We start from the raw sequence: 12,511 nt of genomic DNA on the forward strand, positions 1-12,511 counted from the left end.
TCTCTCTCTCTCTCTCTCTCGTCGCCCTCCCTACCATTAAATAATCAATCTCGCGACGTTCGCTGATCGAAACGCCTTCGAAGACGCCTTTTTACCTGGCGACCCTCTGCGAGAAGAGGCGATTAGGACACGCTCTCGTTGCCATTGCTCGTCGCCATTGCTCGTCTGACTTTTGTCTCGTCTCTCCGCGATCCTCGTTCTCCACGTGCGACTTAACCTCTCACCTAAATTAACGTCAATGTTAAAATCATTCTCGAGACTCGGTAACATGCGGTAATATTCAGAAAAGAACCGATTCATAGACTAGTGCACGGATATATACCGATGATCGATGGATCGATCCGCACGGAAGCCGACGAGAGCGTTTGAATCGCGATCATTCGGGCCGCTCCGGGTCACATGACTTAGAGTCACATGGCGTTTTGGATCATGCCGCGAGAGGGCGCCGCGTACGCGCTTCGCGAGCAAGTACGACGATCAGCGAAGAGTTTCACAACAGTACTGGTCTTGTAAATATGTGAGTTATTATCATCGCTCGTAGGTCGCGTGACGACTGCGGCGAGACAGTGACGATGATCTGAGACGATGCAGTGGTCGTCCGGAACATAGTGCGCGTTGCGGTCTCCGTGAATGATCGGCCAGTGGTGGTGCACAATTCACGAGTGAGGCCGCGGTGACCCAATTTACAAACGAAGCTTCTTTTTTCCCCTTCGCGAGAACGGCGACGACGACAGCGATGATGATAATGATAATGATGATAATGACGATGATGACGAATCCGCGGTTATGACCTTTCTTCCAACAAACACTCTCGAAGTCGGTGACCTTTGTAGACGCACGATGACAATGTCATTCCGGAAGTGAGTTCGTGATTTTCCATATGCGAGTTTTTGCAAGTTTATACGCGTGAATTTCGCCAAAGTATTCGTGAACTCTCAGCTGAATTGATAAAATTAGGTTAAGTCTGCAAATCGAGTTTTTAGACTTGCACTTACGCGAAAAGTCAAGTGTCGTCGCGTTGCGTCGCGAACGGCGAGCTCAACAGGCGGCTGGGATCTCCCTGAATTGGCATTTTATGGAAAGGAACATATCGTGTACGGATGCTGCTATCTGACGCAGCGTGTTATGACTCGAGGACAGAAGACCTTCGGAACAAGATGAGACATGTTTGTTCGGTTTCGCTAGCGGGAACTTCCAAGAAGGGACACGGTTTTACAACTGTGATAAACCGCCAGCGATCAACGTGCGGGATTTGCTCGTTCATTTATGACAGTACGTGAGAGAAACTTTACCCTCGCGCAAGATGCCTCACGTCACGCGAAAATGGGAGCTGTTCCCGGGAAGGAATCGCTTCTGTTGCGACGGAAGAGTGATGATGGCACCGCAGACTGGAGTATTCTATGTCACTGTGTGTCTCATCGCCGGAACGAGCGGATTATTTTTTGGTTTTGAGTAAGCATCGCAATTTCATGCGTCATGTTTTATTTACGCTGGCAGAGTCAGTAGGGTTAGGTAGCGTTATAGCTTACCTGGAGTGCGAACCCTCTGCTTTTAGAGATAATTTGTTAGACTTCATTAGGAGAGAAAAGTCGATGTTTTTTTTGTATATACCAGCAAAAGTAAATTTCAGAACAATTGTCTTCTTTTTTCCAGTTGTCCATTTTTGGCGCTACATATAACACCAGCAATACCGGTGATAGGAGGTTTATTATTTATATTTGTAATGTCTGCTTTGTTCCGTACAAGCTTCAGTGATCCTGGAGTAATTCCACGAGCAACACCTGACGAAGCTGCTTACATTGAGCAACAAATTGGTATAGATATAATTGTGTATTTACATGCATGTAAATTATTTTTAGTTATATTATACTTTTGATAATATATGAGTATATGGGAAAAAAATTAATATTGTAGCTTCTTGAGGTACTAAATTGAAATATTTTTTGTGTTAATCTACAGAGGTACCAAACAATGGTAACTCCAAAACATATAGACCTCCTCCTAGAACAAAAGAAGTCTTAGTCAGAGGACAACCAGTGAAACTAAAATATTGCTTTACATGCAAAATATTCAGGCCACCCAGAGCCTCTCATTGTAGTCTATGCGACAATTGTGTAGGTATGTACTCCTATGTTTCTGTATTAGCCTCAAGACATCTGAAAGTATCTGTAGTACTTGTTTGTTTTTGCATTATCAGATTATACATATCAGAGTTAGTATTGTACAATAATTATGGTGCTAATTTAATTTTAAAGATAAATATTCTTACAGAGAGGTTTGATCATCACTGTCCATGGGTTGGTAACTGCGTGGGCAGAAGGAATTATAGATATTTTTATGCTTTTATAGTATCTCTGGCGTTTCTTTGTGTTTTCATATTTGCATGTGCAGTCACACATTTAATTATGCGTAAGTGTTATCGTTTGTAGAACAGTAAGAGTATATCAAGGGAATTAACGTACGATATGTTGCATTCCATTTATTGTTCATTGATTGTAGTTACGAAAGATGATAAGCCATTTTTGGAAGCTCTCCGGTCGTCTCCGAGCAGCGTCATTGTAGGAGTGATTTGTTTCTTTTCTGTTTGGAGTATCTTAGGCCTTGCTGGCTTTCATACATATTTAACCACGAGTAATCAAACAACTAACGAAGATGTAAGCACGTTTGTTGAGATCGCGTATAAATTATATCGGCGATGTCATCTAAACGCCGTTATTCTCATAGATTAAAGGTTCATTCTCAAGTAAAAGAGGACAGGAAAGCTTTAATCCCTATAGCCAAGGAAACATTTGCGGAAATTGTTTTTACGTATTATGTGGGCCATCTCCACCTAGTTTAATTGGTAAGATCTCTCTCATAGATATGCAATGTTAATTTGTGTCAATATAAAAGTCACATGAGATTGAAAGTTAATACAATTATGCTTGTTGTTATGTTATTCTTTATTTTGTACCATATTAAGAGAATTCACGTATCGTTGGTTATTTTCTTTTTTTTAGATCGAAGAGGAATAGTTACACCCGAATATCGTGCAGAGCAAGAAAGAGTTGGTGATGACAATGTGATTACTAATAATAAGACATATGGAACTGTTAAGATTGTGCAGCCTCAGGTACTTGAAATATATCTTACTCTTTCTTTTTGCTAATACGGTTGAATGGATAAATATACGTTTGTTTTGTTTTTATTCATCATAACAGTCGAACGGCACAACGGTTCAAACAAGTCCCAGTACGGAACTCACGGACTCGATGAACAATTTGGTCACCGGTCTACATTCTCCGAGAATAGAGTCAATAAACGGTGAGTTAACTCTCTTAAGGCATCCTACACATCCCGAAGATCTACCAAAATATCCGCGCCATTACATAAACGATACTTATGTGCCGCTGTATCCGGCGCAACATTGCTCTCAGGATTCTGTCAAACATATGAAGTACACCGAGGTAGATCGAATAAATCCAGATTTTCAGAAATATCCGTGTAGATGCGAGGAGGGTTTACATAAGTATCCTCATAGATGTAGAGAGGAATATCATAGATGCTCGGACAACAACCTAATATACGATCAGTGCGTTGGCGATCAGAAGTATGGCATTGATCTTCAGAAGTATCCTCAGAGGTACTCCGAGGATCCTTTACGTTACAAGATAAGCGATAAGAACGGTTACACCGATCTACAAAAGTTTCCTCAATGTTATTCCGAAGATCCGTTACGGCTGACTCAGTCTCCGCATACGCTCAAGTACAATAACCTAAGGTGTGCCGATCATACCTTGAAGTATCCGATATCGAAGAACATTTTGCCGGCGCGTATATTGGGCACAGGCGGGATACCGATCATTGGGCAGACCGCGATAGGTCTCGTAGTCAACAGGTTCGGTTCTGGACCACTGACTAATAATTTGTCGTACGCGGAGAATTCATTGTGCCCGAGCGACAGTACGGAGGAGGATCTCTTGAATCGACGTTTCATTATGAGTTCATTGAGCGACAATGAGGATATTTAACGTCTATTATAAACCAGCCATGTATTTCTCGAATATATTCAACTTGGTAAAGTAATAATATGGAGGAAAAGTTGAGAAGATAGGTACATAATTAATATATTTACCACAGAAAAAAATCATGAACTCATAATGTTAGAAAGCTTTAATATAATTAGATCATTATTCGTCCTTTTCTTAAAATTTCATGCTAAATGATATAAGATCAAGAAATATAAGATCATTTGTACATAAACAGTTATACGATTGTTCTTGATTCCACAAATCGAGAATTAAAAAAGAAAAATTATATATATATATATATATATACAAATACCAAAAGAAGTTGAATTTAATTGTTGCAAAAAAGAGATCTATTTATTTTTTGAAAGTACTGTTTTGTATTATGCATAGATCTTTATTTTAAGGATAATATGTATATTATGGTTACAGTGGTATATGTATAAGTGAGTTAAGATATTAGACATATACCAACTATGTTTGTTCGATATGAGTTTCTTAAGATATCTTTTTTCTTTAAATATGTTTTATTGTTTAGGTTTCATATATTAAAAAAGATAAGAGAGAAAGGAAAGAGAGTTTTATCGAGTTCTCTAAATTTTTACTAAACTATTATTGTTTGCTTAAAATGTTTTTGATCCAAAGATTATTTTATATCTGCAATATAAATAGAAATTTTGCAAATTGCGTAACTTTCTTTGTTGTTATTATAAAAATAAATAAAATTTCATAATACGCAAAGAAATATTCCTAATACATATTTTTTTTCGAAAGCCGAATTATATGTTGTTTGAAAAAAAAAAGAATTTCTTTTAAGTATAAATATATATTTCTACGTATATATTTATACGTAAGTCTGTTATTGCAATTAGTATAACTTGGACATAATTCAATAAATTGTATTTCTTTGTTGTTTAAAATTACGTCCTGTTATCGAGGGCTCAGAGCGTACTACTCGGTAAGTTCGTTTTGTACATTTTGATCGTCATTGAGTGTATGTTTTAATATATACGAATGAATCGATTGTTCACACCAACATTAATAAATCACACGTGTTTGTTTTACACTTTTATGAAACTAATTTTGGAACACTGTGTCGTTTATAGGGTTTATGGCTTGTGACTAATTGATTGGTTTATAATTTGGTTTTAATTATGGGTGAGATAAGAATATTAGTTGCAATAAGATCAACAAAGGTACATGCGAAGATTAAGATTGCTTTTTGTTTCACGGCATATGAGCTACGATCTACGAGAGATTTGATATGATATGTAATGTTTAAGCTCTCTCACGACGTGTACGCTTTTTTCAATTGACAAAGATCGGAAGGGGCTTTTGGTTTGATTTACTTTCCTCTGTTTTATTGCGCATAAGTGGAAGCATCGTTTGCAAACAGATTTTTTCGCAATTGTATATTTCATTTAGTATGTGTTGGTTTACGTCAGAATGTCGTATGTCGGAATATACATACCGAAAACCAGCGCGGTTTCATGATCAACCGGGTAATTAAGATTGTAGAAGTTTATGTTCGTAATGCTGGCATTTTGTGCGTAAGAAGCACAATGCTGAACGCTGCACCTTCCTGATAATAATATTGTAAGATACAGTTTGATTTTGTTTTTCTTTTTTCAGTACTAAAGAGGTTTACGTAACAATCACGTCTTTCACAATTTAATGCCAACTATTTATATTTTAATGCTGTATGTGCACTTTACCCGTGCAATCACGCCGATGATCGAGACTCTTACACGCCATTGTTGATTTTGTTTTTAGGTAGTACGACAAACAGTATAAGCCAACTTGTTACCAACGAAGTACCATTAGCGTCTCTCAACATAGCACCAATTGATATTGACGAGATCGCTCCGTTGCCTCCTCGTCAGAGCGTCGTGGTTTCTTCCGCTCTGGATACATCTTCTATACCGGCGGTGACAACTCCATTGTCCGCGTCTAGACTCAGATTGTTGCAGGACACAACTATGATAGAGTCTGCCTTAGATCTGGACTCGTTGGAAGACGCGAGCGTCGGTAGGGGAAGCCAGGCGGGGCTCATAAAGATGGGTGTAGTCTAAAATTTTATTGTTCTTCGCAAGCTGTGTAGACATTAAGAATGAGCAATTTCAGTCCGATGGACGAGAATATAGTCCGTAACACGTTATGTTGCAAATCAAAACAGGAAACGCAACTTCGCGTCTTCATGCGCGGGAATAATTTTCGCGCAAGAGGTAATTGCGCACGTAGGTATAATTGTTAATAGATTATCATTTATAAGATAGATTTTCGTTTGTAAGAGGACGGTAGAGTGAGACTTTTGAAATTTTCCGAAGAAGAACTTGAATTTACAGTGCATTATAGAATTATGCTGAATTGTTGTGCACCTAAAACGACCGAATTTATGCTATAATTGAAGTACAAATAATTGTAAACGTTCGCATCATTTCCAACAACTAGACTATTTATTATATAATCATATTCGCTTTCAGCAATAACAATTGTATACGCCAGTTTACAATATATCTTCCCCCCACTGTTTTTTTCAAAAATCTTGCGTTACTAAATGTAGGTTCCTCTTAATTAATTTGCAATATTTTTAAAAAAGGTTTCAGAAAATATTTTATTGATATTTTAATTTATTATTTGCATTAGAATACTTGTCGAAAATACTTAATAGGAAGGAGATATATTGAGATATAGAGAAGAAATCCTATATTACATATTTAATTTCCTTTATCTAAATTTTTAAATGGTGCTGCCTAATATTATATGCAGGAAAATTAAATTTTTTACTTTAATAACATCATAATAACATTCTAACACTGGATCATTAGGAATGTATATATTTTGCACTATTTAACTCATACATACATATACACATACAATATGTGTGTGTGTGTGTGTGTGTGTGTGTGTGTGTGTGTGTGTGTGTGTATATATGTACGAGAAGAAGATAATTGTTCTATATTCTCGTACATATATGTACACACACATACACACGATATTATTGGAGTGAATAATTTTATTATAATAAATATGTAAAAAGTCAATAACTAATACATATGTACAAATCAGATATTTAGCACTTGTTTGTGCTTGCACTGAAAGATCAAAGTAAATTGCACTATGCAGAATGGATTAAATGTGTAAACGATATAAGAGGGGGAGTTAAAAAGAGGGACAGAAAAGAATAGTTTTCAATATGAATAAACAAATATCTATCGCAGCAAGTACATAGAAAATTACGATAATTGTTACGTTGCGTTTCCTGACGTTCTTAGGAATGTTATCTTTTTAACAGGATTTGCCATGTACAGTGTAAAAAGTTTTGTAAATAAACTTTTCATACACGTTAGCATAGTTTTACAGATAATTATGAAATTTATTCGAGTAATGCAGCTAATAGCAAGCATTTAAACATTAGAATTACCACTGCCTGATTTATCAATAAATTTTGTATCGAAATTATGCATGTTATTGCCTAATTTTTGACATTTTATTATGCAATTACACACTATGAATAATATTGAAGAACATATTAATACTAATATTTGTCATATTAATGGTATAAAAATTGCCATTCTGAAGACTAAACAAATGCTATTCTTTTGTATATAAGATATGTATATGATATTGTATGTATATATGATATAGATGTTATAATAAAATCCATAAATATAATGCAAGTTAACAATATTTTGCTTTATTGTATTAAAACAACAAACAATTCGACGCGCGTCATACACCATTTATTTTAATTACAATTAAATTTGTAATTTCCATCGCATATATTCACGAAGAGATTTATCGTGCAATTTTATAGATATAAAAATATTCATGTACTTTTATGTAAGAAAATACACACATGTTGCATTGGCAATAATAAAAACAATATATATGTATATTATTGAAGTATACTAAATAATTTAATATTATAATTTTTACAGCTTCAATTTTACAGAGACGCACAAGGATTCAAAATATTTTATCTTAAATCTATACCTTATATGCGTTTAGAAGAAATACAATATACACATTATATGAGTTCATGTATAATGATAGCTGCAGTCACAATAAAGAATGCAACACATAGGCCGATGTAAGGAACAAATATTTGAAATTTAGTTTTATCAGTACCATGATCCGATAATTGGCTATTGACATCACTCTGGCAGTAGAATTCCATAGGATCTAAGTCATGAATTCAGTTGTGATTAAGTAACAATATATACGCATGAAAAGATTACTCTCTAATGTTACTTTGATGAACATGTAACATTACATGTAACATTCCACTTACCAGCTTGCAGTTCAACTTCTTTTTGCACTTGACTCTCCTGCACTTCTAGATCCAGCAGTTCTTGCAATGATAATAAGGCTTCTTGTGGTCCCTCGCCAGGAAACAGATAATCCGACAAGGTTACCTTATTTTCTGGTAATGCTATCAACACTCTTCTTGGTGGTTCGTGTAATGTGATGTTCTCTAAAAAAAAATCTGAAGTAAGCAAGAGTATATTGAAATCTAAATCTAAATGGCCATACCATACACCATGTCTCGGCTTTGAGGGTATCTGTAATTTACCTTCGGGAGAACCATTCTCTTCTTCTATTAAACTGTCCCAGTGCATCTCTAATCTGCTTGCCAGAGATCTTACTATGTCTTGCCTTACTGCCATATTAGCTTCTGCAATACTAGCTTTCTGATGTACAAATGTCTTACTGACTAATTGTCCAATTAGTCGTATTGATGCACTGCACGATGTCACTCTTATGTCTGAATTAGTGTTATCTTGCGACTAATAGGGCAAAATCAGCAACATACCATTTAATAGAATTGATTCTGTAACTATTCTCGTAATGCCTGAGTAAATCTGTTTGTACTCACACATGGAATATATAAGCTAACTTGAAATGAATTATTATCGTTTTTTTTATTTTTACATTCCTTGTTGTCTCTTTTCTTCTTGCAAATGATTTCTAACATAGTTTCCAGTGGCCTAACTTCCTCTTCAATAACTACAACCGAAGAATCAATCAAGTCTGCCACATTTGTCAAGATATTCTACAAAATACAAATTTGTCTTTAATTTCAGTTTTTGTCTTTAATTCAGTTTTTAAGATAAGTTATTTTATTTGAATTAAAAAATAATATATTCTATTTAATACCTGTAATTGCCTTTTGAGAGTCTCAGGATCCTTATCTGCATCAATAAAGTACAATTTGTCAAAGTCTACAAAAGCTTCCAGTTGATGCCACTTGGTTGCTCTTTCTTGGAATTTCCAGTCAGCTGGTTTTAATATTCCATCTTTACTAACATCTATAGACTTGCAAACATATCTGGAGATAAAAAACACCTAACTACTAAACTAATTAAAATACAATGTATAATTTCTTCAAATTTATAATAAGATATCTGAGGTTGTATACTTCTGTGTAATACTGTTGAAAGCCAATATAAGTTTCTCATCCTGATTATTTCCACAGAGGTGCTTATTATTCCATGAAAGAGTCTTATGAATTGCACCAAGAACTGATTTAAATATTTGTACATTGCTAGTAATTTCTAAAATATCCTCAGGCCCTATAATAAAAATACCAAGTACCCACATTCCACCAGGCAACATTCTTGTAACCTGGAATAAAATACAACATATGTAAATTAAATATATGTATGTATATATGTACATATATATAAAAATAAGAAATCATATTTAATTTTACTTTTTAATTGTGCTCCATGGAAACTACATACATGTTTAGCATGATCAGCCACCCAGCTCATAGGTATATCCTTAACAGATTTAATATATATATCAGCTGCATCCTGTTCTGCAGTTGTTGTATAACTGATTAAAGTTTCTTCCACAATATTTTTAGCAAGAGGAGGTGGTGTTTTTGCTAAATGCACTATGTAATCTTTCTGTCCACCACTCTGTAACACCGAGGAAAACAAATAATACATCAAAACGTATTATAATGTGAATATAATTTGTTTTATGTTCGTAACTAAATTTTTAACCTTTCCTTTCAGACACAATGATAAAATAATAAAACATAAATGTTTAACAGCATGTACACTTGAAAATTAGTGCTTTAAACTAATACAATTGGATTTTAACGAATGTACAATTGTAATGTTTCTTATTTCCTCATCACATATGTTATTAAAAATGAACGTAAGATTGACATGTGAAACTGGAAGATACAATAAACAAACCTGTCCCAAAATTAGTCCTATCACATATCCATCTGGTTTCGCTAGAAATGTTAAATATGTGCGAAGATGCTCCTCAGCATAAATTGTTCGTCCCATTGCTTCCACGTGCTATTTTCTTTTACCTTGACAGAATAACGATGATCGCGTCACCGACGAGATAATATAAAGACTGTCAGCCCTGGGTAAATTTTTGTATTGGCCAAGGGGCTCTCAAGGGGCCGGGAGATAATTGTAGAGCGATGATAATACCGACTGCTTTAGCTACGCTCAAGATAATACAGCTAACAACTATTGCCGGTGCACGGCGGGAGAAAGATACACCACGTGTATCCGCGCATTATTTTCATCCAGCAAGCAACCCAGCACACAAATAAGCACGACCGTATGCCGCTGGCTTAACGTTCAGCCAAATATTTAATTTCCTACCCAAGAATGCTTATCTTTATCCCAAAAAGAAAATCTTTTTTAACGTTAAATATTTAAGCTGCGCACATAAGAATGGATCGAATAGGTTATTTTTCCCTGTGTCTTATCATGCAAGTATTCATTGGCTGCGTTTAGCAGAACAAAGTGATCAGTGAGTGCTTAGTGATTCTCGCTCCTGATTGGTAAATACTTCTGGGTCTTTGAAGAATCTAAAAGAATGCAAAAAAAAGAATCACAGACAATAATCACTAAGCGCTCACTGATCATTTTGTTCTACCAGAGAGGAACGTGAGAGCGGCCAACACGGTGCTTTCGACGACACCGACTTTCCGCACTGGGAAAGGGCGCCCTCTACATCCATTTTGATAGGGGAACTACGATGCTACGTCCACTTTCAGGTCTCGGTGGTAAAACCTGTATATAGTGGTAGTCCGTGCTACATCCATTTTTAGGCGGTTTATGTCCGTGCTACAACCATAATAGCGTACTTGACAAGCACGGTCTCGCACATTGTTACGCGTTTATAATATGAATTAACATGTTAACATGTGCAAAAAAAAAACAATTGACATTGTGTATGATTAATATCATGAAGATCATACGAAGTGTCCGGTAATTAGCTGCCAACCCGAAGTGTGAGGGTAGATTGGATTGAGACAAACATAAAAGTCCCATACCATTTTGCGAGATACGCGATAATTATCGAGTTATTAATGACAGAAATCTGAGGAATAAAAGCGCGCCGACATAGATGATTCGAAAAGCGTTGCAGCTGCTCGGGGCAGCGATCATGAATTTTTTCCCTAGCGTGAACTAATAAAAAGTGAAAGACTTCTGTGACTCAGTGAAAAATGAAAAATTTTATATGAATTTGTGAAAATGGAAACATTTCACACGACAATTAAGTCGTTTAACATGGCAGTTGCGCGTTCTGGATAATTCAATGAATACCAAAGAAATCAAAATGATCAAAATAATAATGTCCATGTAGTTCGAAGGATATTACGTGACACGTAAAATCCGTTTGATATAATATCCAAAGAAAATGTTTCAAAATATGTATGTACAGGTAATATAAACCTTATGCACCGATGAGATATACTACAAAGACTGATGGCCTTACGGGATTTAGCGTACCAGAGAAATTTCTCTGGTGAGGCATCCGGGCGAAAGAGATCATCTCGCATTTAGCGCAGTAAAATTTAATGGGAACAAACACTTTTCAATCCTTTTCTTCGGATCAAAAAGATTCAGAATTCAGACATATTCAAAATGTCAATACTTTTTAATACGTTTCAATTCGACATTTTATACAGGGAAGCAGGACGAAGAGAATGGGATGCAGGCAACGATACATCATGCGTCTCCAGACGTGTCAAATCGTTTATTATAGAGGAGACTTTGATACGGCAACATGTATTCGAATATTTAATCGTCCCATGGACCATTTATATATAATAAAAAAAAAAATTAACGCGGATAAATGAACGACTCGTATCAATTTTTCTTTTTCTTATAGAGCAATGAAAGAGTAAATCAGTATCGAATATCGAATACCGATTAATACCATAAATCAGTGTCAGAAAATTGTCCAATGACAATTTGTTCTCATTTTTCAGGTAGTTACCGCTGTAATTTACACAACAAATTAACTCAGTTAAACGAACGATTCGTACCAATTTTTCTTCCCTTATAAAGAAATGAGAGAATAAATCAGTACCGAAAATCGAAGGCCGATCAATACCTAATTTATTCATCAAATTAACGCGGATTAATGAACGATTCATATTCATTTTCTGTTTTCTTATAGAGAAATGAAAGAGTAAATTAGTATCGAAAATCGAATGTCGATTAATACCATAAATC

At 35.4% G+C, this 12,511-nt stretch overlaps 2 protein-coding genes and 1 long non-coding RNA gene across 3 annotated transcripts; 2 read left to right on the top strand and 1 right to left on the bottom strand.

Annotated features, from left to right (window-relative positions):
- Positions 1-93: 93 nt before the first annotated feature.
- app (Palmitoyltransferase app) lies at positions 94-4,284 on the top strand. Its single transcript, XM_011142401.3, has 8 exons — positions 94-1,452; positions 1,654-1,814; positions 1,960-2,118; positions 2,272-2,409; positions 2,500-2,654; positions 2,725-2,842; positions 3,000-3,112; positions 3,201-4,284. The coding sequence occupies exons 1-8, from the start codon at positions 1,304-1,306 to the stop codon at positions 4,008-4,010; spliced, it is 1,803 nt and encodes a 600-aa protein (XP_011140703.1). The 5' UTR covers positions 94-1,303; the 3' UTR covers positions 4,011-4,284.
- Positions 4,285-4,803: 519 nt separating this feature from the next.
- Positions 4,804-5,841, top strand: LOC109503933 (uncharacterized). Its single transcript, XR_002162785.2, has 2 exons — positions 4,804-4,965; positions 5,781-5,841. It is a non-coding gene; the product is annotated as an uncharacterized LOC109503933 (long non-coding RNA).
- A 2,092-nt stretch (positions 5,842-7,933) lies between these two features.
- On the bottom strand, positions 7,934-10,375 carry LOC105183942 (protein odr-4 homolog). The gene is made up of 8 exons (XM_011142403.3): positions 10,220-10,375; positions 9,755-9,934; positions 9,430-9,635; positions 9,168-9,339; positions 8,887-9,063; positions 8,584-8,797; positions 8,302-8,484; positions 7,934-8,192 (listed from the first exon to the last, which is right to left on the bottom strand). Exons 1-8 carry the CDS (start codon positions 10,313-10,315, stop codon positions 8,038-8,040), a joined length of 1,383 nt encoding a protein of 460 aa, XP_011140705.1. The 5' UTR covers positions 10,316-10,375; the 3' UTR covers positions 7,934-8,037.
- Between the last annotated feature and the right edge of the window lie 2,136 nt (positions 10,376-12,511).

The sequence above is a fragment of the Harpegnathos saltator genome, unplaced genomic scaffold (assembly GCF_003227715.2).
Source record: "Harpegnathos saltator strain DR-91 unplaced genomic scaffold, Hsal_v8.6 scaffold45, whole genome shotgun sequence".
In the NCBI taxonomy this organism is placed as follows: Eukaryota; Metazoa; Arthropoda; class Insecta; order Hymenoptera; family Formicidae; genus Harpegnathos; species Harpegnathos saltator.